At 45.2% G+C, this 26319-nt stretch overlaps 1 protein-coding gene across 1 annotated transcript in view; it reads right to left on the bottom strand.

The window, feature by feature from the left end:
* Window positions 1-26319, bottom strand: part of HERC2 (HECT and RLD domain containing E3 ubiquitin protein ligase 2) — a 921269-nt gene that overhangs the window by 536578 nt on the left and 358372 nt on the right. The window contains 3 exon segments of the mRNA XM_030201308.1: window positions 11560-11703; window positions 17402-17540; window positions 20189-20419. Coding sequence (XP_030057168.1) covers window positions 11560-11703; window positions 17402-17540; window positions 20189-20419 — 514 coding nt within the window.

Below are 26319 nucleotides of genomic sequence, written 5' to 3'. Positions count from 1 at the left end.
GCGAATAGACACTCCTGCCTCAGTGAACTGCAGAAAGGGCTCTCGACATGAGAGTGCCTGGAGCTCGGAAACTCTTCTGGCTGAAGTGATAGCCACCAAAAAGACTGCTTTCAACGTCAGGTCTTTCAGAGATGCCCTTGACAAGGGTTCAAAAGGCGGCTTCTGCAAGGCTCTTAGCACCAGGTTGAGATTCCACGCAGGCACCACTGAGTGCAGAGGAGGGCGCAGGTGATTAACTCCCTTGAGAAAGCGCACCACATCTGGCTGCGAAGCCAGGGAAGCACCCTTCAGGCGGCCCCTGAAGCAAGCCAGAGCCGCTACCTGGACTTTAAGGGAACTGAGCGACAGGCCTTTCTCCAGACCTTCTTGCAGGAATGCCAACACTGAAGAAATTGGAGCAGTGAAAAGAGAAAGTGAGCCTGCTTCACACCACGATGCAAAGGTACGCCAAACCCTGGCGTAAGCAGTAGAAGTAGAGCGCTTCCTCGCTCTAAGCATAGTGGCGATGACCTTGTCTGAGAAGCCCTTCTTTCTCAGACACTGCCGCTCAATAGCCAGGCCGTAAGACCAAAGGGGGAGGGATCCTCCATCACCACGGGACCCTGATGCAACAGGCCCTGCTCCACTGGCAGCCGCAGAGGATCGTCCACTGAGAGCCTGATCAAGTCCGCATACCAGGGACGTCTGGGCCAGTCCGGACCCACCAGGATTATCCGGCCCAGATGCTTTGCCACCCGGTCTAGCACCCTGCCCAACATGGGCCAGGGCGGGAACACATAGAGAAGCTCCTGTGTCGGCCACTGTTGAAGAAGAGCATCTACTCCCAGGGATCGAGGGTCCCGTCCTCTGCTGAAAAAGCGCGGCACTTGGCAATTGGCCGATGACGCCATCAGATCTAGGCTCGGCTGGCCCCAGCGCTTCGTGATGTCCAAGAACGCCTGAGCAGATAGCTGCCACTCTCCGGGATCCAAGGTATGGCGACTGAGAAAGTCCGACTTGACATTCATGACTCCGGCAATGTGGGCCGCTGACAGCTGTTCCAGGTTCGCTTCCGCCCACTGGCATAGATTCATGGCTTCCTTGGCTAGAGGGGTGCTCTTGGTACCTCCCTGGCGGTTGACATAGGCCACAGCCGTGGCGTTGTCCGACAGGACCCGTACTGGCTTCAACGCCAGTACCGGGAGGAACTCCAAAAGCGCCAACCGAATTGCTCTGAGTTCCAGGAGGTTGATAAACCACTTTGCCTCTGCAGGAGACCAGAGCCCCTGCGCTGTCCTTCCCAAGCAGTGGGCTCCCCAGCCCGTCAAAGAGGCGTCCGTCGTGACGACAATCCACTCCGGGGTCACAAGAGGCATCCCTGCAGACAACTTGTCTGTCTTCAGCCACCAGCTCAGCGCCTTGCGCACTGCTGGGTCCAAGGGAAGGCGCACAGCATAATCCTCCGACACCGGAGTCCAGCGCTGCAGCAGAGAGTGTTGTCGTGGTCTCATATGAGCCCTGGCCCAGGGCACTACTTCCATCGTGGCCGTCATAGAGCCCAACAGCTGCACATAGTCCCAAGCCCGAAGAGGAGAGGCTACTAGGAACTGGTCCACCTGAGCCTGAAGTTTGACAATCCGATTGTCCGGCAGGAACACTCTGCCCACTTGGGTGTCGAATCGAACTCCCAGATACTCCAGGGACTGAGTCGGACGCAGCTGGCTCTTCTCCCAGTTGATGATCCACCCCAGGGAGCTCAAACGAGCAATCACCCGGTCCACAGCTTTGCCGCACTCTGCATAAGAGGGGGCTCGGATCAACCAGTCGTCCAGATAAGGATGGACTTGTACTCCTTCCTTTCGCAGGAAGGCCGCGATGACCACCATTACTTTGGAGAAGGTCCGCGGAGCAGTAGCCAACCCGAAAGGGAGGGCTCTGAACTGGAAGTGTCGGCCCAGGACCGCAAAACGCAGAAAGCGTTGATGAGGAGGCCAGATGGGAATATACAGGTACGCTTCCTTGATGTCCAAGGAAGCCAAGAACTCCCCTGCCTTCACTGCCGCTATAACAGAGTGGAGAGTCTCCATGCGAAAGTGCCGCACTTTCAAGGCCCGATTGACCCCTTTGAGGTCGAGGATAGGCCGGACAGAACCTCCTTTCTTTGGTACCACAAAGTAAATGGAGTAACGTCCCTTGCCAATCTGATTTTCTGGCACCGGAACGACCGCACCCAGGCATATCAGGTTGTCCAAGGTCTGCTGCACTGCCACAGCTTTGACCGGAGACTTGCAGGGAGAGAATACAAACCCGTCTCTTAAGGGTCGGCAGAACTCTAGCTTGTAGCCGTCTCTGATGACTTCCAGAACCCAAGCGTCTGAAGTTACCCTGGTCCACTTGCCCAGAAACGAGGACAGGCGTCCTCCAATCTGCACTGGGCCATGGACCAGGGCCCCGTCATTGGGTACGAGACCCTGGGGGAGGACCGGAGGGCGCACCTCCGGGACGGCGGTCTCTGTGAAAGGAATGCTGCTTGGGGGAGAAGTTCCTTTTGAAGGAAGAGGGGGCAGAGGAGCCCGACTTGCCCGGGCGGTACCGACGGGCTTCTTGAAACCGTCCTCTGGAGTTACCAGGGCGAGCACCACTGGCCCGAGCCCTGACCTCTGGTAACCTCTTGCCCTTAGACATGCCAAGATCGGTCACAATTTTGTCCAGCTCGACCCCAAAGAGCAGCTTGCCTTTAAAAGGCAACTTAGCCAGGCGGGACTTAGATGCGTGGTCAGCAGACCAATGCTTCAGCCAAAGCCACCGCCGCGCAGAGACTGTCTGAGCCATACCTTTAGCCGAGGCTCTCAAGACATCATACAGTAAGTCTGCCAAATAAGCCAGGCCCGATTCCAGGGCCGGCCAGTCAGCCCTCAAGGAAGGATCCGAGGGGGAAGCCCGCTGCACAATCGTCAGGCACGCCCTGGCCACATAGGAGCCACAAACTGAGGCCTGCAAACTTAAAGCAGCCGCCTCGAAGGACAACCTTAAGGCCGCCTCCAATCTTCTGTCTTGGGCGTCCTTTAGGGCCGTGCCACCTTCCACCGGCAACACCGTTTTCTTAGTCACCGCAGTGATTAAAGAATCCACGGTAGGCCAAAGAAAGGTCTCCCGTTCACTTTCAGGCAAAGGATAGAGGCGGGACATAGCCCTAGCCACTTTGAGGCTCGCTTCCGGGACATCCTATTGAGCCGAAATCAAGGTGCGCATGGCATCATGCATGTGGAAGGTTCTAGGCGGGCGCTTCGTCCCCAGCATAATGGCGGAGCCAACAGGGGCTGAGGGAGAGACGTCCTCTGGAGAAGAAATCTTCAAAATGCTCATGGCCTGCATTAACAGGTTGGGCAAGTCCTCTGAGCGAAAGATCCGCGCTGCAGAGGGGTCATCCGCTCCATCTGAGCGGGAATCCGTCTCCTCCAAGGAATCCCCAAAGGACCATTGGGAGAACTCAGATACGCTGCCCTCATCTACATCAGAGGAAACAGAGTCCTCTAAGGCCTGGAAATCCACCCGAGGGCGTTTACTTCCGGGGGCCTCAATCCCTTTATCGGACAAGGGAGCAGGGGCAGCGTTTTGCATAAGGAAGGCCTGATGCAGCAGCAAAATAAACTCGGGGGAGAAACCCCCCAGACTGTGCACTTCAGCAGCCTGGGCCACAGCCCTAGACGCACCCTCAACCGGCGCTCGCAAGAGCGGGAGAGAAACATGCTGCGCATCCAAGATGGCGTCCGGCGCGACACTCCGCGAAGGAGCCGCGCGGGAAGAACGGCGCTTAACTTTAGCCGCTTTTCTGCCGTCGCCCAAATGAAGGGCGGCCATGGCATTAACGTCTCCCACCTCAAGGGCGGCCCAAGAAGAAGCCGTCCGAGCAGCGTGGCCGGCCAAGATGGCGGAGGCGAGCAGCGGGGGATGGGCGTTTATGGCGGGAAAAACCGCCGCACCGGAGGAAGAACCGGGACACTGACCGGCCTCCAAACTGACACCCAACAAGGGCGAATCAGACTTTAAAACCCCCGCATCCCCACTAGACGCGCACACACGGTCCGGGGAGCGATTCTTTGCGCCCTCGCCCTCCGACGCCATCAGCCACGTGGAGATCAATCGGGGAACCCCCTGCCCGCTACAAAAAGGTAAAATTACCTGCTTTCCGCTCCGAGCTGTAACGACCTGGTGTCCCAGAGAGTAGCTGCAATAAACGTTTAAATAAACGTCGAAATAAACGCCCTTAAGGACGTCCAAAATTTTTTATTTTTTTTTTTAAACGGAGCCAGCGGGAGGGGAGAGAAAAGGAGGGACCTGGCACCACCAGGTTTGCACTTGCTCAAGAAGAGCCCTCAACCCCAGGCACTCAACCAAACCTAAAAATTAGGCTTGGAGGCCTAGCCAGAGCTGCTGCTGTGTGTGACCACCACCTGCTGAGATAGAGAACATACTGGGGAGTTTCCGGCAGCACATGACCACATATAGGGAGGCAAAAGGATTGCTCTCTATCTCCACCTGCTGGTAGATGGACACAACCCACCAGTCTATGGATTGATCAGCATGATGATATGGAAAAATAAATAAAGTAAGCAAATCAAATCAATTAATGTGAACGGGAAGGAAGAGAGGAGGGTAGGTGGAGGCGAGTGGTTACAAGTGGTTACGAGTCAAAAGCAATGTTAAAGAGGTGGGCTTTCAGTCTAGATTTAAAGGTGGCCAAGGATGGGGCAAGACGTAGGGGCTCAGGAAGTTTATTCCAGGCGTAGGGTGCAGCGAGACAGAAGGCGCGAAGTCTGGAGTTGGCAGTAGTGGAGAAGGGAACAGAAAAGAAGGATTTATCCATGGAGCGGAGTGCACGGGAAGGGGTGTAGGGAAGGACGAGTGTGGAGAGATACTGGGGAGCAGCAGAGTGAATACATTTATAGGTTAGTAGAAGAAGTTTGAACACGATGCAAAAACGGATAGGGAGCCAGTGAAGGGTCTTGAGGAGAGGGGTAGTATGAGTAAAGCGACCCTGGCGGAAGATGAGACGGGCAGCAGAGTTTTGAACCGACTGGAGAGGGGAGAGGTGACTAAGTGGGAGGCCAGCAAGAAGCAGATTGCAGTAGTCTAAACGAGAGGTGACAAGGGTGTGGACGAGGGTTTTGGTAGAGTGCTCGGAAAGAAAGGGGCGGATTTTAGGGATGTTGTAAAGAAAGAAACGACAGGTCTTGGCGGTCTGCTGGAAATGAGCAGAGAAGGAGAGAGAAGAGTCAAAGATGACCCCAAGGTTTCGAGCTGAGGAGACAGGGAGAATGAGAGAGCCATCAACAGAAATAGAAAACGGGGGGAGCAGGGAGGTGGGTTTGGGGGGGAAAATGAGAAGCTCGGTTTTGGTCATATTTAATTTCAGGTGGCGTTGAGACATCCAGGCAGCAATGTCAGACGAGCACGCTGAAACTTTGGTTTGGATGCAAGGTGAGATATCAGGGGTAGAAAGGTAGATTTGGGAGTCATCAGCATAGAGATAGTAGGAAAAGCCATGGGATGAGATTAATGAACCAAGGGAAGAAGTGTAGATAGAAAAGAGGAGGGGACCAAGAACAGAACCCTGAGGTACGCCGACAGGCAGAGGGATAGAAGTAGAAGAGGATCCACCAGAGTGAACACTAAAGGTGCGGAGGGAGAGGTAGGAAGAGAACCAGGAAAGGACAGAGCCCTGGAATCCAAGTGAGGACACATCTCCAGTCATAACAGAAACTAGGAAAAACATGGGCTTAAATCCATTCATATATGAAGACGATGTCACCATCTACTTACCTTTCAACAACAGCATCACGGAGATAGTGAATAAGGCCAAAATAGGACTTGAACTTATGGAAAATTGGTCAAGCCACAAATGTCAAACTTAAACTGAATAGAGACAAAACCTAACTCCTGGTTCTATCCAGCCAGCACAATCCCACTACTTACCAAAACCTCATAATAGATCAACAATCTTACACAATCAAAGCAAAAATAAAAAACTCAACAAGCATCTGACCTTGAAGACCAAGTTGCTGCAATCAAGTCAAAAAGTTTCACAACACTATGGAAACTGAGAAGAATCAGAGACTATTTCCCCAGACAGTCATTCCTGATACTGTCCCAACTAGAATACTGTAATGCAGCACACGTAGGCTGCAAAGAAAACCTATTACGATTGTTTCAAACTGTCCAAAACACAGCAGTAAGATTAATATTTAAAAAGCTGAAATATGAAAGAGCAACCCCACTACCATAATACTAATCTGGCTCCCAATCAAGGCCAAACTATTTTTCAAAACTAGTACAATCATCTTCAAAATACTATTTGGTATGTCACCAGACTACATGCTAGACATTATCAAACTATCACCAAGAAATGAAAAACCCAGGAACCAGAGGGTTACCTGCTACTTTACCTGTCCAACTGCAAAAACATACTATACAAATCCACCTACACAGCAGGATTTAGCTACCTGGGATCAAAATGGTGGAACTCAATTCCCACAGTCATAAGAAGCATCACAAACTACCTCCAATTCAGAAAAGACCTAAAGACCTACCTCATCAGGAAATTCTATGAGTAAAATATGCACTAATCATTCTGGAACAACAATACACAACACAACCTCTAACTGTAACACATCATTTCATTTAAGAAAATACCCAAAACACACCTTCTCAAGAAACCCAATGATTATTCCATAAGCACTAATAGCTATCTTGCCAACCACTGTAAAAACACAGCATCATACAACCTCATAATGTAATGGAATCAATGTAATCTCTAACTGTTAAATGTAAGCCACATTAAACCAAAACTCATTTTGGATAATTGTGGGATATAAGTATGAATAAACTAAATAAAAATCAGACCATATTAGCCCAATTGAGATATAGGGGACAGAGCATACCTTGATATTTTATATCTATCCTATGTCAGTCTCTGCTTCATCTACTGTAAGAGCTGTCCTATTTTGGAAACCTGCTTTTTAATGTATACACTCCTCTGAATTTCAGGAATCCCCGCTTCCAAGTGGCTGAAAAAGGGTTAAGATACTTAGGCATCTATATCTCTAAGCAGCTTGATGACCTCTACCATCTGAATTATGACCAACTTACAAAACAGAGATAATCTGACCTTGACAACAGGAAACATATTACCCTCACATGGTGGGGGAGAATATCCAATCCAATCCAGCATTTATATCCCACCTTTTTCAATCAGAATCAAAGCCGGTTACAACTAAAATAGTCAGTTACAAAAGAGCAAAGAACTAATGGAATCGATCCAAATACTCATTGAATAAATGGGCCTTTAGCAAGTTTCAAAATACTAAATAATTAAGTTTACTTCTTATGGAAACTGGAAGGCTATTCCACATCTTGCTAGATTGATAGCAGAATGAACTTTTATGAAATGTTTTCAATAACTCATTTGACTATGGTATAACCTAAATTAAAAGTACAACAAAAACGAGATGCTAATTTAAAAGACGGAATAGACAATAATTGTAAATTGGTACTTGGACAGAAATAACAGATCATTTTAAAGACCATATAAGCAACCTTAAATTCTACGCGGGCTTCAACTGATAGTCAATGTAGAGCCCTCAACAAATGTGTCACATGATCAAACCTCTTAGCTCCAAAAATCAGCCTTGACACACTATTCTGCATTAACTGCAATCTTTTTACTAGATTCCTATAAATCCCTGCATATAAAACAATGCAGTAATCCAGCTGAGTCAGAACAATCGCTTGAACTAACACACAGTAATGATCAGGAAAAAAACAAAGATCTGTCCATAACCGGTGTAATTTAAAGTAGATCTTCTTACTCAAGTTCTTTAATTGATGCTCCATTGTCAGCTGAGTATCCAATACAACACCTAAAACTCTTCCAAAAGTTTCAAAATGTAGTTGTTCTCCGGAACTTACTGTAATAGCTTTAGGAATGTCCAATAAAGTGTGACTAAAATATAATAATTTTGTTTTGGAAATGTTTAGCTTTAATAAGTTCTCTGTTGCCCAACTATGGGTCCTTTCAATACAATTCACTATTCATTTTTTACTATCATCACTGCCCGATTCCAAAGTAACAAGAATGAAAATATCATCAGAGTAAAAAGAAATGAAAAACCCGTTGCAGGGCCTACAGTACTCATAAAAACATTTTAAAAAATAGGAGACAAAGGTAACCCCTGAAGGACTACACAAACAGAAGACCAACTTTTCAACAAGTTACCCATCTTTTTTTACTTTGTATCTCTCCTATTCTGTGAAAAAACCTCTAAACCAGTCCAAGACTGCCCCTACCAAACCAGATCGCTCAATTGTTCTAACAACAACGCATGATCCACCGTATCAAAGGCTCCTGAAACATCAAACTGCAATAAGACAGATGGTATTTTCTTGCCTAAACATGTTTTTATATTAGATAATAAATTCAGAAACAAGGATTCTGTGCTGTGAAAAGGTCTATAACCATGCTGTGATGTATGTTAGACTTGAAAAGCATCTAAAAAACTCCACTGTTCAAGAAGCTGCTAGAGATTCAATCAACTTTGCTATCCAGGGTATACTAGCCACTGGACAAAAATTTGAAGCCTGAGTCAAATCAGCTCCCTCTGACTTCGGAATAGGTGTCAAAATTATTTCACCCAAGTCAGCTGGAAAAACTCACTCCTAAAACAGTTTATTCACAAAGTTAGTTATCCATGATACAATCTCTTTTGGCATACTATTCAATAAAAACGATGGACATGAATCTATTAGACATGACTCTCTTCCAAATTTCTTCAACTTAATTGCTCTCTCTGTTTCTTGAATCAGGGCATACTATTCAATAAAAATGATGGACATGAATCTATTAGACATGACTCGCTTCCAAATTTCTTCAACTTAATTGCTCTCTCTGTTTCTTGAATCAGGGCCGCCGAGAGACTGAGCCGGACATGGGGCAAGGTCACCACCTGGGGCCCTGCCGCTGCTGCCGCCAGCGCACCCCCCAATCGCTACTCAGGCCGCCCAGCACTGCAGTCCCCACCCACTCACACCCAGCCCCCCTCTGTCCGCCACCAGGCCCCCTGCATTCAAAATCGGCAGCGACGCAGCCTCACCTCCATGTGAAGGCAGCAGATCGCCTCCTTTCGGGCCTTCCCTCCCACCCTCGCGGAAACAGGAAGTTACATCAGACGAGGGTGGGACAGAGGGAGGGAAGGCCCAAAGGGAGGCGATCTGCCGCTTTCACAGGGAGGTGAGGCTGCGGCGCTGCTGATTTGAATGCATGGGGCCCAGTGGCAGACGGAGGGGGGGCTGTCGATGGAGCCAAGGGCGGGCGGGTGAGACTGAGGACTGCAGCGCCGGGCCCCCCTTGGAGGTCTGGGCCCAGGGAATTTTGTCCCCCCCTGCCCCCCCTCTCTGCGGCCTTGTCTTGAATCACTTGAAAAGCTGACCGGATTCTATCTGTTGGTATGTCATCACTATGATTTACCATAACTTTCTTAGATACACAAAGACCACTAGTAGGAGACAATCTTATTTTCTCTAACTGGCTAATGCTTCAGCTAAAAGATGTTGTATTTCTGAAGCTTCAGCCACTAATGAAGTTCTAATCACATTATTGAAATTTTTAAAAAGCATTTTTGTATTCTGAGGACCTTCACTTATCAGTGTTTTATAATATTGCTTTTTAGCTTTAGTTACATCGATTTGACATTTTCAAATCATTACTCGCCATGATCTTTTTACTCAATGGATCTTGAGACTTCTTCCAAGTTCTTTCTAACTTATGACATGATCTTTTCAAATCCTGGAGTGTATCAGAATACCATGGAGATTGAAGCTCTCTTTTATGTAATTTAATACTTTCCTCCAGAAACTGTTTAAAGTTCAGATTACTATCAACAGATGACCAAAATTTAACTGGCTCTATCTTTCTTCTAGGACCTAAAATTTCAGTTCCTATTTTTTTTAATTACTAAAATACAAAGGAAACTTTGCTAAATAATGATCCAACCATAATAAAGGTGACTAATCCATTTCTGACCTTATCTGATGCATCCTACTGCTACTGCTACTACTTATCATTTCTATAGCGCTACAAGGCATACGCAGCGCTGTACACCATACACAAAAGACAGTCCCTGCTCAAAGAGCTGCATCGCTGTTAGTGTTGTTACTAAATTTAATGTACACCCTTTCTCATGTGTAGTAGGGCTTCTGATCTCAAAGTGATACTGCATAGATTCTAACACTATACAAATGATATTAACCGAGTTTTAGTTCTTATTTGCCCAGCTCCCATTGCAAATAACTAGAAAGCAATTTAAGGTGTGGGTTAGGATGCTGAAGGACTTTGTTTGGCTTAGGAAAAAGCCTAAGCTAAATCTTGTGACATTTCAACACACTAAGGAGAGGGGAGGCGTAGAATTTCCTAACTTAAAGCTTCTTTTACCAAATGGCACTAGCAATTCCCATGTGGCAGTGTCGACGAAGACCACTGAAAGTGAATGGGCCTTGTCGGCATTTCCGTGCCCGGATCGCTAGCACAGTTTGGTAAATGAGGCCCTTAAGAAGATACCAACAAGCAGCAATATTAAAAGCTATGCGAGAACACTATGTTGAACACTCCTTGGTTTACTGGGTCAGATTAGAGCAGCCAAATTTGGTTCCCATTTCAATTTTTGAAATAATGAAAGGGCTAGGTTTAGGGCGATCGTCAGGATCATATTTTCTTAACTCCAGTGGCGCAGACAAAGAAGGCGGCAAAAACAGCATTTAAGGTAAAAGGGGTTAATGACCTTAAAGATTATCACCCTTGGTGAACAGGATACTTTGCTCCCCTACAGGACACACAGAGAAGCAGGTCTTTCCCTGTGTACAGAACTGTTCTTTCTAGGCTCCTTTTGGTGCAGGAGAAATTGCAAGGTTTACTACAGGTTTGTCATTTTTCTCCTGTAATGTTCTATTGCTAATCATACAAAAAAAGGAAGAAAATCTCCATGAAGAATATCAGAACACCAGACAACCAGTATGTCAAAATGACAACAAGAAAACAGTATGTACACCAAAGTCTATAAGTCCCGCTTAGAAACTGAATAGTACAGTTTGAAAAAAAGACTCTTTTTAAGGACTTTGGAGTGAACACAATTTCTTTGTTATCAATTCGACTTACTGGTTATCTCCACTGTCTGATATTAATCTTGTCACAAAATGGTTAATAAAAATCATACTGAAAGAAAAAATACTAATTTACAAATATAAACCAGGAAAAAGGTGTTCTTGCCATTTGAAGCAACTTCAAGAATACTGAATTATACAAGCTCCCTGACCTTACAGTACTATCCCACAGCCCTGATAGGATCAGAAATCATTCCTGGTTTTCCCAAATGACAGTGCACGCACTACAACTGAGTCAACTACTCGACTTAACTTTTAAACATGATTTTAATTTTGACAGCAAATCACACATTGTCATCAAAGAGCAAGTGCTACAACAAGGGGCATTCATTTTCTGTGATGACTAGTTTCAGTGGGCCCAAATCATACCTGAATGCATTAACCCTGACTCGATAATAGCTGGCTGAGACAAGATCTGCCGCAACTTATCTTGGTAAGACAACAAAGCTCGACCTGCTTTCAGTATGTACAATTTTAACTGCTGGCATCTTAAACGGTCCAAGTCCACTTGATCTGTGAAAAGAAAGAGTACAGAATTTTGTTTATTTTTATTTCAGAAGGCTAACCAAATAAAACAATCTGCTGTGCATGAAGATGCTTTATTATGAAGATTATGACAGTCAAAATGTAAGAATATTCTAAAAAAGAATTCATCTTATAAGGTCATAAAGGGAAAGAGCTATAGAAATCCTGTGTTTCTTAGGGTCAACCAACAATGACAGGGACAAAAATAATATTTAAATACATTAGTAACTCAGTTTCTGCATTTAATATATTTACAAACGTTCTGGTTGATAAGATCTTTGAGAGACTACTTAATCAGATATATTACTCTTGCACACAAACGCTATGGTGAGTGGGTGTGGTTTATAACAAAGTTTAAGAAGAGCACGGCCAAAGATCCATCCATAATATGGTGCTATTTATTTATTTGTTGCATTTGTATTCCACATTTTCCCACCTATTTGCAGGCTCAATGTGGCTTACATAGTACCGTAGAGGCGATCGCCAGAACTGGTATGAAACAAATACAGGGTGAGGTTATGGTAAAGTTCACGTGTGACAGACACATTGCGGAATCATAAGGAGGAAGAGTTATGTCCAATATGAGCTTTGGGTTTGTTGTGTTGCAGGGTTAAGGCATTTAGGTTGGTTCGTTAGGGTATGCCTTTTTGAACAGGTTAGTTTTTACTACTTTCCGGAAGTTTAGGTGGTCATATGTTGCTATGGGAGCATTGACCTTTGGTTGGATGTGATGACAGTCCATAGGCCCTTTAGTCCTGACAGATTTCATGATACCCACTTTACAACTCTTCAAAAGGCCCAAAATCTTCTAATTCTTGGAAATAAACATAATGCACATTTTAAACTCACACAAATTTTGACACAACTGTGCAGTCCGAAGTGCCTCCCACCTAGCCATACAATGCAGGGCCCCAGAAACAAATGCCAACAAAGCCATCAGCAGTACTGCAATGCTCATTGGCCTGGCCACAAACCCATCAACCTTGAAACTATACTACTATGGTTAAACAAACTTCCTTAGCCTGGGATGCCACAGGATATCCAAAAGGCTTCTCGAAGGATTTTCTATTCTCTTACACTTGTTCTGTACCCAGATAACTCCATGTCCTGAACTGACACCTCAGATAGCCAAAGCTAAATTGAAAAGGAAGCATCGTTAGGCAGAGCTGCAGGCTTCTTACATAATATCCCATTGCCAAGCCTTACCTTATTACCTCTGTGTTTACTACAGTAAGAAGCGTATCTGGGTTTAAAAAAGCTTTGAGAAAGTTCCTGGAGGAAAAGTCCATAGTTTGCTATTGAGATAGACATGGGGGAAGCCACTGCTTGCCCTGGGATCAGTAGCATGAAATGTTACTACTATGTGGGTTTCTCCTAGGTACTTGTGACCTGGATTGGCCCCTGTTGGAAGCAGGATACTGGGTTAGATGGACCATTGCTCTGACACAGTATGGCTATTCTTAAGTTCTGCCTCACTCACAATTTATCATACCCAAAGGACTATTTAGGTAATGATCACATTGACCCACATTTGTGCTCTGTCCATAACGCCACAATAGATCAGGCAATGTAGTTCATGGGTCGGAAAAGGGGATGGCCATATTAGGTAAAAACAGAAAATGAATCAGAATTTCAGCTGCCAGTACCATCCAGATTCCTTCCATGTACTGGTTTTGAATTTAGATGGGTATTTTATTTTGACAAATGTGTACTGATGGAGTGTCCCATTTTTAATGCACATTTTGAATGGTTTAGCTCCTTTGTTCACTGGGTGATGGTGCGAATCATCTGGCACAGTAAAGCTATTCATTTTTTTAGATTATTTCCTATTTATTGGGCAGAATTGGGGAATGTAGTAAGATCCTGGAAACGATTTTAGATGTAGCCCATCAGTTTTGCATTCTTTTCAGAACTGGGGGGAAAAAACCCACTGGATCAGCCATAATCATGGATTTCTGGACACTATGTCATAAATTTTAAAGGTTACCACACGACAAACGTCAAACACTGAGGAGCACAGTAAGAGACATTAGGCACTTTAGAAAGGTGACCCTATGGCAGTTTCAATCATTAATTGTGTATTCAGTTTCACCTCCTGGGTTAAACCCACGGACTGATCCTCAAAAAGCATTTGGCTTTAGCGACATCAGGAGTGCAAAAGAAGTACCACCATAAAAAAGGACATCTGGATCTGGGAGCATTTTTAGAGTCATTTAATAGTTCGGCATTTTGGCAGACCCTCCATATACAATAAAGAGCTAGAAACGTTAATGATGCATTGGATGGCAAAGGACTTGGTTGGTATATATTTCAGAGGTGAATGATGGTCCAAACAATTCCTATGAGCTGGAAAAGTGGGGTTTAGTGAGAGATATCACACTGTAGAACTGTTTCCCATCATGAGACTTCTGCATATCTGGGACACCTAGTAAGCAAATAAAGATATTGTAGTAGAGGCCATTTCTAGGTTACCTACTAAAACATGGGCACTGCTTAGGGAAATTGTTCTGCAGTGCATGCACCACAATATTATTTTAAAAGTCTTACATATCACAGGAGCAGTCAATAACAAACCTGGTTTCCTTTCTCATTTAATTGTTTAAACTTTTTTTTATTGAGACAGAAACTTAGTAACATAGTAAATGACAGCAGATAAAGACCCAGTAATAAGCAATTTCACAAAGGAACTTCAGACCAAGCTTGAATTCTTATAGCTCCTTGCTAACAATAATGACAAAATATAAATGACTACCTAACAAAATCCCTGCACCTCCCTCCTTTCCCCTCCCCCCACCAGAACCAATACCCATAATGGTTCAAAAGTAGCAAAAGCAAGGATGCATCAAAACAAACATTTACTAGAAGGATACAAATGGTTCAGTATCAAACTCCGTGCTGCAGATGATACAGATTTAAATTAAGGATCCCAAGCAGAAATGTACTTTGTTACTGTTTTTGCAGATATAGACCCAGGTACACGAGGACCAAAATGAGGGAGTCTCCAGACTTGCCCGTGAACATAGTATACACTTCCTCCCCACTAAGAAGAATGCCTTCTTTTCTTTACCCACCAATTCCATACCTCCTTCCCTCCCTCCTCCTCTGTCAGATCAAAGAAAAACAATTCCACGGTAAGTTGGATTCTCTGGTGGAATAGGCCGCTTAAAAATGATGCTACCTCAGACCAGAACTGTTGAATGAATATACACGTCCACATGTCATGGTAAAAATTGTTGTCCTTCCTGGAGCACTAGACACAAGCTGGAAAGGACAATCTCTCCGTCCTGCACCTGAATAAGGAAGGCCCCATGAAGCACTCTGAACACAAACTCCCTGAGATCTGCTCATAGAGTTAGTTGAGGAATTCTACTAAGGGTACCAGCCACATTTCACTCCTGACAGGGCCAGCAAAATGTGGTAAGCAGGGTATGTACGGCAGGGGCACCAACATTCAAGGGGCACCAGAAACTGCCAATGCTTACCCGTTGGGCTCCACTGGCCACTGCTGCCACACATTACAGCCTTCCAAAGTCCTACCGTGAAGGGTCCCACCCTGGTGGTGTAAGTGGCTTCTGCGGCTGCAGGAAAGAATCCCACTCTTTCCTGCCCATTGCAGCAACTCTGTCTCTGCTCTGCTCTTCTGTGCTCCCAAGAGAGCAATGGGGCACTGCACTAGACTTCAAATAAATGCTCGCAGGTACACATTTCACAGCTGCTCCCTTATCTTCTCTGCTGAGCCCCACAAAACCTACCCAAAAACCCTACCCCCAACTGTACACCATTACAGTAGCCCTTATGGGTGAAGGAGCACCTATATGTGGGTACAGTGGGTTTCTGGAGAGTTTCCACCACAAGTATAACAGGTAGGGGAGGCATAGGCCTAGGTCCACCTGTCTGCCGTGCACTGCACCCACCACTAGACTACTCCAGGGACCTGCATGCTGCTCTAATGGACCTGAGTATTACATCTGAGGCTGGCATAGAAGCTGGTAAGTATTGTTTTAAATAACAATTTAGGGGGGTTGGGAGGGGGTCAGTGACCACTGGGCAAGTAAGAGGAAGTCATCCCTGATACCCTACAGTGGTCATCTGGTCATTTAGGGTACCATTTTGTGCCTTTTTCGTTATAAAAACAGGTCTAACTCAAAACATCTTAGCTTTAGTCCTGGACAGTTTTGTTTTGTTCCATTATGGCTGAAAAACGCCCAAATGTTAGGAGCGCCTAGATCCCGCCCTTAACACATCCAACATGCCCCCTTGTGATATGAATGCACTTCTGACAGACTTTATAGAAAAACATCTAATAATTGGTTTCAAAAATACCAATTTGGTCGTTTTTGTGCGAGGACAACATCCAAATGCAGATTTATGCCACTTTTCGGACGTTTTTCTCTTTTGAAAATGAGCCCCAAAGAATAATAAAGCATAAATAAATACAACATAATCTAAACATATGAAGGACTTTAAAGCAGTGTTTTTCAACTTCTGCAAGCCAAGTATCTCTGAGCCCTGACCAGCACAGTTTTGAAATGGACAGGTTGACAGATGTACATTCCAAAAACTGACTTATACCTTTGTTGTCTGGTCATTTTATTTTTCTAATCATATTGGTCCAAGTACCTGTTTTTTGCGCTCCCCCGTCTTCTCTTAACTCTCTTGCCAGGGTCTCCTATTCATGAGATATTTCTTCTCACTCAAGTCTATCATTCATCTCTGTGTGTGCGTCTCCCCCCAGCCATGCAACATCTTCAGTGTTTGTGTGTGTGTGTGCTCCCCAGCCACGCATCATTTCCCTTCTTTGTGTGTCTCTCCCCACAGCCATGCAACCTCTCCCCTCTTTCTCACCTCCAACCATGCAACATTTTTCCGTTTTACCCCCCCCCCCCCCCCCCCCCCACCGGGGCACGATGCATCTCCTCTCTATCTCAGCCATCCAGAACTATCTTATTTCTTTCTCCTCTTCCATTGTCCTGTCTCTCTTTACTCCAATTCCCCACTGCCCCATCTCTATCTCTTTCCCTCGCCCCACCATAAAGCATTGTCTTCTCTCTCTCTGTTTCCTCCATCAATCACCACCATTGCCCATCTCTCTCTCCCTCCACTACCAATATCCAGCCTCACTCAAACTCTCTTTCTTTACTCCCCCACCCTAGCCACATCACCCTAACCTTCCTCACTGGCACCTGCACCCACCTGTTATTGCCTCTCGACTCCATAGCTGGAAAAACAAAGATTTGTTTTGGAGGGGCAGGACCAGTACAAGCCAACAGCCCTATTTCTTTCCAGGCATGGAGTCGGGGGGAGGCAAACAGGTGGACAGCAGTGGGTGCTGGACACCATGTATCCCTTAGAGTAAGCATTCTGCCTGTTGGGAACCACTGTTTTAAAGTATATGGGTAAGACAGAAAATTCCCATGGTGCATATTCTGGAAGGTGTGCACACATTCAAAGTATTTTAAGGTTTAGTAATTCAACTGATCTACGTCTGGATATGTTTATGTTTATCACATTTACTATACTGCATTACCAAAGACCAAAGTGGTTTACAAGCTAAAAATCACACAGGAACATAACATAACCAAACCTTTAATGTTAATCAAAATATTCTAAACATGTTGTCCATTAGTATTAATTTAATAGCATTTTCTAAGGCGAAACAGCTAGCTAATTAGGTTGAACAAAATACCTGTAATGCCACGCCTGGGGGATTTTTTCATCCTGTATTTTTCTAGCTTGTGTCCTGCCAGGTTTACCAGTTGTGCCCAGACAGATAGCATGGGTTCAGTAAAAGGTAAATTGTTCACATTAAATCCCACTACTGGAACCTGAAACACAAAAAGAACAGGTTAATACTTTGTCAAACTGGATGGATGAGACTATAGCCAAATGATACCACAGACATACACGGACAGAGTCCATTAATTTTTTTTTATATATATAAAACAGATAGTGAATTAAAAACTAACAGTTTGTCCTCTGTGTACATCCGTATGCTGCACAAACAAAACAGGGCTAGTTATCCCTATAATCTGCCCTTCAAAATGACACACTGATTACAAATTATAACGAAATACTACTCTACCTATGAAAAGTTATTCCGTCATTATACTTCCTCTGTGTACATCCGTCTGCTAGACAAAAAATCCTCCCCACCAGCATCTGAAACGCAATGCATCCGCCAGGACTTATGGGAATTTACTTGGAAAACAAAAAAGAGATGCGATACAAGAATGAAAACAAAGGTTTAAAAAAAAAATAAAGGTACGGAGGGTGGAAAATGACAGGGGCGGGGGAGTCCTGGGTGGGAATTCTCCCCTTTAAGTGGGAATTGTTCCGGGGGGGGGGGGGGGGGGGAATTGGTGGGTGGGAATTGTCCAGTGGGAACTGTCCGGGTCAAATATGAATGCTCTTTAGCACTGCCATAATCCTTTTCAAACCCCCATCCCCTTCCCAAGTTTCTTGTAAATGGATTTAGCAGCTTCTCTTTCCAAGACCCCTCCTCCAAAAGCCATAGCAGGTGTTTCAACACACGCACACCCACCAAACTATTTTTGGACTACTTTTTTCTTCTAACCTAGTTTTCATTTCAAGAGATGCTTTAATTGTGCCTCCAAATAATATTAACCGCAACTGGGCAATACCAGATGCTCTTCTTCTATTTAATATCACCCTTGCCACCCTCAATTTTTTAAATCAACTAGGATACTTCCCTGTGTAAATCTATTAGCATCCTCCTCAGCAGCCAAAGAAATAGAATCCAAAAAAGCTAAAGTATTCTGAGCAATATATTCATCCTAACATCTTGCAGTTCTTCCCCAACAAGAAAAACCTCCCCCATGCCACCTACTTAAATTATTCTTTAAATTCTTTAATAGCGTCCCATAGTTACTGCCATGCCGTCTACCAAGTCTGCACATATTTGGATTGCAAGGTACTGAGCCGTCCTTTTCACCCCTCTACTATAAAAGGGAAATGTCCTTTCCAAATCTGCCATCTCCTATTGTTACAAAGTTATTCTCATCAATAGAGGAAGTGACGTCACTGGGAATGATGGCTGCTTAGACCAAGGAGGTTTAATAGACAGGAGATGAAGTGACGTCAAAACGCTGAAACCAATTAGGTCAGTCTGAGTTTTCCCTTCCTCGTGCAGCCATCAATCCCCATATACGCAAAACAAAGCAAGCAAACCTATCAGCTGCTGCATCTACGCTGTCATTCTTTATTGCTGGTAGCATTTTTATTTCATCTCACTTTATATTTTCAAACATGCCATCTTATGCAGCATACGGATGTACACAGAGGAAGCATAAAAACGGGATAACTTTTCATAGGTAGAGTAGTAATTTGTTATAAATCTTAATCAGTGGTCAGTTAGAGGGGCTGTTATATTCATGCAGAGATTTTTTTTCTCCTGGTAATGGGCCACTAAAACAGACATCACGTTATGAGAATCAGGTGCTTAGCATTCAGAGTTTCTATTTATTCATTTATGACATTCATATCCCACCATTTAATATGTATTAGGTTGAAACCAGGGAGCATTTGAAAGTTGATTTTTTTTACCTGTGTCTAGATGATTTGTGGGAACTTGCTCCTTCTGTTTTGAAGTATGTAGTGGTATACTATAATAATGCACTTAATATTGTTTATTACTATTATTTACTACTTTTTGGTATACAGCAGAAGTTAACCAAGTCAACTTCATGCTTTGAGAAAAATGCTATTAAAAATTATATTACAGTCATTACCCAAATACAAATAAAATTATGTTAATTATATTTGCATATAGTGGAGGCAGTGCATGTAAATATCTCTCATGGATATTCATTGTGGATATCCTGAACACCTGACTGCCTGGGATGCCTCCTGGTCCAGGTTTGGGAACCACTGGGCTAACACATTCATACAATAGTAGCCACTGTCCATAATTTGGTAATTGTCACATGTTCTTTGCTTAGGTTTCCTTCAGGGAAGAGGACTTTGACAGAAGCAGCTTGGTAGTTGGGAGGGGAGGACTTGGAGCTGGGTGGGTGGGTGGGAGGGGGGCCTTGGAGCTGGGTGAAAGGGAGGGAGGGAGGGAGGGAGGAAGGGGAGGAGAGCCCTGGAGCTGGGGGCCTTGGAGCTGGGAGGGAGTTCAGAGGGGATGGCCTGGGAGCTCGGAGGGAGCGGCCTGGGAAGGAGGGGTGGCCGCCCTGGAGCTCAGAGGGAGGGGTGGCCAGCCCTGGAGCTAGGGTGGGGGTGGGCTAGAATGGGGCCCCATCAAATTAGTCTGCATAGGGCCCCGCACTTGCTAAGACCGGCCCTGGGTTGTCCTATTTCATTTTGTCTGTTGTATTACTTGGTTCTATACCGTACCTAAAGTTCAATAAACACTGCTTCACTAAAAAAAAAAAAAAAAAAAAGAAAACCCACAAACATAGCAAAGCTCACAAATTAAGTCTTTCAAACTAGAGCCAAATACAAACATACTTACTGGTTTCAGCTGACTTAAAGGACATACTCGACTGGCTCGCACCTCATGGAACTGTACAGTGATTTTTCCCTTTGGAGTAATGCGTGTCACAGTACCCTCTGCAAATTCATCATGTATTACTTGTCCACCTAGCCTCAAGCGGCTGTCTATGCCACCAATAACTGCCAGCACTGCAATCAAACTGCCCGTCTCTGGATTTTCAGAATTTGGACAGAAATCTTCATACGCAACCTAGTTTAAAAACAAAAAAAAAAGCAAAAAGCTTACCACCAATTAATTTTGTGCTTGAATAATTCCGTGAGACACAAAAGAACAGAACATTTAAAAACCTCTGCAGGAGGTCAGAAACACGGATATCGTGAATGCATCAAAACATTTGGTATGTTTTATTTTGTGGTTCTCTTTTTTGTTGTTGTTAATACCCTTTCCCACATCATAATAAAATATACTACTGTAAATAAAATTACTTCTCTAATACCCACATGTACAGTATGAGTCACATCACTCCATCCTGTACAAAAGTGGAATGCTTACAGAGCTTTCTAAGAAACATTTTCCAGGTATGCACATAGTTTCCTGTGTGTTCTCAGATCTACAGTTGTTCAGTAGTAAGAGCAACAGGCTGCAGACCAGAGAAAGCATGGCTAAAATCTCACTGATGCTTCTTGTGACTTTGGGCAAGTCACTTAGGGGTCCTTTTACTAAGGTGCGCTGAAAAATAGCCTGTGCTAATGTAAGCGCATGTTTTGGACGCGCGCAGATCCATTTTTCAGCGTATTTGTAAAAAATGCCTTTTAAAAACATTTTGGCCAAAAATGGACGTGCAGCAAAATGAAAATTGACACGCGTCCATTTTGAGTCTGAGACCTTACCACCACCCACTGACTTAATAGTATGGTCTCACGAATTAACTGGGCAGTAATGGTCTATGCACGTAGAATGCCTTTTACCACCCGGTTAGCACCGCATGCCAAAAAATAAAAATTATTTTCTTTTTATATTTGTTTATTGGTTTTTCAAAAATAAACAATCTCTACTGATACAAGCTTCTGGTGAAATTATTACATCAACTACATGCAAACAATGAAAATCATACAGCTCAGATGCTCATTTCTTTTCCATTCCAATTCGTCCCCCCTCCCTCCCCATCCCCCCCCCCCTCAGGTGTACATCATCCTGCCTCATCCCACTCCTTTCCATTGTTCATACGCATCCCATATTTTTTGAAACTTTTGAAGCTGACCTTGTCGCAATGCCGTCAATTTTGACATTTGATACAGGTGATGTAGCCTGCCCATCACCACCTGCATGGCTGGGGTCTCCTGATGCTTCCAAGCCCGAGCGAGCGCTAATTTCGCTGCTCCTAAGACATGGATGACCAGCTTATGACTATGTATGGGGCTCTTTCTAGGTCTTACATGCAGAAGACAATTCTCTGCCGTTTTCGGATAGCTAATCTCAGTCATTTCCTTCACCCTGTCCATGATCTCCGTCCAGTACTTTTGAACCTTTGGGCATTCCCACCATATATGCCAAAATGTGCCTTTCCCTCCACATTCCCTCCAGCAATTTGTCGACATTTGTGGGCAAAACTTCTGTAGTCTAACTGGGGTATAATACCACCAGTATAAGATCTTGTATCCATTCTCTGCCAGAGGCTGGGCAATGGAGGGCTTCAATAGGTGTCTATAGCTATGTGTCCACCACTCTTCCGTATAGTTACCCTGGAGTTCCTCCTCCCATTTTCTAGTATAAAAACCCAGTGGGGACGAGAGCAGAAGCAGAGCTCTATATATCCTTGTTATACCACCCCTACCCCCTCCTTGTCTCATTGCCTTTTCCACCTCCGTCTCTGCCAACTCCAATTCATCCCTAGCTCTTTTGAGTATATAATTTCTGAGGCAATTATAATAAACTAAGTCCCTCTCCTCCAACCCATACTCTTCTTGCAACTCCTCAAATGACCGCATTTCCCCGTTGACCCAAATTTGCCCCAGTTGATAAAGACCCCTCTTAGCCCAGATCTGAAATATCTTCTCCTCCTTCCCCAAGGGGAACCCTGGTGCATCTTGTATTGCCATCTGTTGGAAATATTTTCTTTCTGGGAAAGCCCGCTTTCTTAATTGAAGCCAGGTATGTAAGATGTGGCTCAATCCCAACGGGACCCTCTCAATTATCCTTAAGAGTTCCTTTCTCGGTTTCCAGAGTGCATCCCCTGTGTATCTAGTCCCCATCCATGCTCGCTCCCAGTGAAGCCACTTTTTAGTATTGGTCGGGTACCATTCAGCGCACACCCGCAGTTGCGCTGCCTGGTAGTAGAGAAAGAAATTTGGGACCCCCATGCCGCCTTTGTTTGGCCTTTGGTACATTACACTTCTACGCACCCTGGGTGGCCACTTCCTCAAAATATATGCAAAAACCTTTTTAGTCAGCTGTTGGAGAAAGGTACGCGGGATGGGAATTGGAAGCGCCATAAATAGATAAAGCAGCTTCGGCAGGAGCATCATTTTTACCGCATGTATTCTGCCCAACCACGAGATCGTAAGGCCCTCCCACCTATCCAGTTCTCCAAAAAGCTCCCTGACCTTCTTAGGGAAGTTTTCCTGATATAAAAGCTCTATTCTTGGGGTAATCATAACCCCAAGATATCTTATTGCCCGCGCTGCCCATTTGAATGGGTATAATTTCTGCAATTCCTGGGCCTCCCTCTGCGGTACCGTAAGATTAAGTATTTCGGATTTAGTGGTATTAATTTTAAAGCCCGAGAGCTCCCCATACTGCAAGATCTCCTCTGTAACCTGCTGTAGCGATTGTTTAGGCTGTGCTAAGGTCAGCAGAACATCATCCGCAAACAGCATAATCTTGTGCTCCCTCTTACCTCTAACCACACCTCGTATACTCTTGTGTTCTCTAATTCTCTGTGCTAACGGTTCAATAGATATTGCAAACAACAGGGGCGACACCGCACATCCCTGCCTCGTCCCCCTACCCAGCCCTATCGGCTCCGAATAAGCCCCATTTATCTTTATGATTGCCAGGGGATTAGTATAGAGCAAGCTGAACCATTTTAAGATTCTTCCCTCCAATCCCATCTGCTTTAGGACCCCAAAAAGAAAAGGCCACTCCACCCGGTCGAACGCTTTTTCAGCATCCACCGAGAGGAGTAGAGCCGATTCTGGTTCTTCATTAGCTTGCTGAATCACATGAAGCAGGCACCTAATGTTATCGAACGTCTGCCGGCCCTCTATGAAGCCCGCCTGATCCTCATGAACCACTCTCGGGAGTACCCTTTGCAGCCTCGCAGCCAGAACTTTAGTGAAAATTTTATAGTCCACATTTAATAGGGAAATGGGTCTATATGATCCACAGCATAGGGGATCCTTGTCCGGCTTCTGTATCAAGACTACCTCTGCCACCCTCCACGAGTAAGGCATTTCCCCCATGTTGTCAAATGCTGTGATTGCTTTTAATAGCAATGGTGCTATCCACTTGGAAAACTGCTTATAGAAGCTCGCTGGGAATCCATCAGGCCCAGGCGCCTTATTGTTAGGCAAACTCGCGATTGCCCTTTCTATCTCCTCAAGCGTTATGGGGGAGGACAACTCCTCCACCTCCTTCTCCGAAAAGCCTGGCATTTGTATCCCCTGTAGATATTGTGCGATCTCTTCCCTCGTGCCCCTCAGGTCCGACTTATAAAGTTGGCCATAATAATCCCTAAACACTTCCTGTATCTCTTCTGTGCGGTTTACTAACTGTCCTGATGCATTATATACCCCTGCAATATAATTTCTTTGGGCTTGCTTTTTCAATTTATTTGCTAATAGCCGGCCAGCCCTATTTCCAAATTCAAAATGCTCCTGCCGAGCCCGCTGAAGCTGTCCTGCTATCTCTGTCATCTGGAGATCATTAAGCTGTGCTCGGAGTTGCTGCACTTCCTGCAATTTTTGCGTGTCGGACGGGTCCTCTTTATGCTTTCTTTCACTGGCCTCCATGTTATTTCTGACTGTGTCCTCCTTCCCCCTATGATCCCTAACAATGTGTGCCTGCCATGCTATAATCTGACCCCTTAATACCGCTTTCATTCCCTCCCAAATACTGGTCGGATGTGCGTCTTCGTTATCATTAAGCTCTATATATTCCTTTATGTACTTTTCCAATTCAGCTATATTCTGTGGCTCTAGGAGTAAGGCTTCATTTAGCCTCCAATGGGGACGGCCTATAGGCCTTCTTCCCATCCTCAGCGTTAGCACCACCAGAGAGTGATCTGACCAACTGCAGGGCTCGATAGTCACCCTTTCAACCTGCCTCCTCACCATCGCATCGCCCAGCCAATAGTCAATTCTCGAGTAGGTTTTGTGGAGGGGGGCATAATGGGTAAAAAATTTTTCAGTCCCATGCGTGTCTCTCCATAAGTCAGTCAGCCCCCACCTTGCCAGCCAAGACTGGAAGGCTACTCTATCTCCCTGCGCGTATTTTGCCACCCCCCCTGAGTTATCTAGCTTCGGGTCCAGTGTCAAGTTCATGTCGCCCCCTATCACCAAATGACCTTTAGCATGCTTTTGTAAAATCCTCTCCCGTTCCTGCATAAATATCCTCTGGTTCTCATTGGGTGCATATGCACATATCAGTGTGTAATATTCCTTATCAAGGGAGACCACCAGCAATATATATCTGCCCGCTTTATCCCTGACCGTTGTATGCACCTGCCAGGGTAGGGACCGGGATAGAGCTATCAAAACTCCCCTCTTTTTCTGAACCTCTGTGGCTGATGCACATCTTATATATGGGTACTGCTTATTATTCATTAAGTATTCATGGACTTTTCTAAGGTGGGTCTCCTGGAGAAACATTACATCGGCTTGCTGGCGTTGCATTTCCCTAAATACCTGCTTCCGTTTTTGCGGAGTATTCAAGCCCCGCACATTTATAGTCACACATTTAAGCATTGTATAGACAGACAACTTCTCCAGTTATAAGCATCATTATAGCATACCTCAATATTAGCCACCCATCCCTCCCACCCTTCTTCCCTCCCCCACCCCTTCCTTCCTCCGCTCCTTTCCTTCCCCCTCCCCCCCTAGTCTCCCCCATCCTCCCTCCTCCCCTTCCCCAGAACCTTAGCACCTTTACCATATTCTGGATGGTGCAACACGGAGGTGTTGTAACTCACTAGTACCCCTTCACATTTTTAGCTATTAATATCTTTAACTTAACTCTTATCCTACTCCCTGTTTAAACCAAAGTTCTATATTACCCTACTGCAATTTATAACCAACAGTAACTTTCGACCAAGCCGACTTGCTGCTTTCCAAGTCCATGGCACCTGGTATATTCGCCACAAGGGCGCATCCTGTTAAACAAGTGGGATCTTATCTCCCATTGTTGCCATGCAAAGTCAAGTGAGGCGTCCAGCTGACTTCTGGCGCTGAAGGCGGCTCTGACCCACTCTTTGCCATCTGGGGTGGGTCCTGGGAACCGCTATCATCGATGGACGCTCCGTTGCAGAGGGTATATCCATCTGGTAGTCTCCCTGCAGTATTCTCTGCGCCTCCGCCAGGGTTTTGACCATGTGCTGTTTCCCATCCTTGTAGAATGCTAGTCCAAACGGATATCTCCAACGATAGCGAATATCCAGTTCTCGCAGCTTTGCCGTTACCGGCTTCAAATCAGCCCGTCTCTTCAGGGTGGCAGCCGCCAAGTCCTGGTATATTTCCACCCTATTGGTGTCCCATTTATAATCCTTTATTTGTCTTGCCGCTGCCATGACACGCTCTTTCACTTTGAAGTCCTGGAAGCATGCTATAATATCCTTTGGTAAGTTCTTTCTATTAGCCCCCAGGGCCCGATGTGCTCTGTCCAAGTTTATTTTTTCTGGTGGAATCGGATCCTCCGTGTTCGCTAGAATATCGCTGGCGATTTGCTGGACCACTTGCTCGCTATTTTGATACTTTGGAACCTCCGGCAAGCCCCGAATGCGAATGTTATGGCGCCTGCTCCTATTTTCCAGGTCCTCCAGTTTTTCAGCAAGAAGCTGCTGACCTATTCGCTCATCCGCGATCTGCCGCTCAAGGGAGCCCAGGGACTCCGAGTGGTCATCTATTCGGCCTTCCGCCTCCTCCACCCGGCGTCCG

The sequence above is a fragment of the Microcaecilia unicolor genome, chromosome 4 (assembly GCF_901765095.1).
Source record: "Microcaecilia unicolor chromosome 4, aMicUni1.1, whole genome shotgun sequence".
NCBI lineage: Eukaryota > Metazoa > Chordata > Amphibia > Gymnophiona > Siphonopidae > Microcaecilia > Microcaecilia unicolor.
The sequence above is the reverse complement of the archived record's forward strand: the minus strand, read 5'-3'. Positions and strand labels throughout refer to the sequence as shown.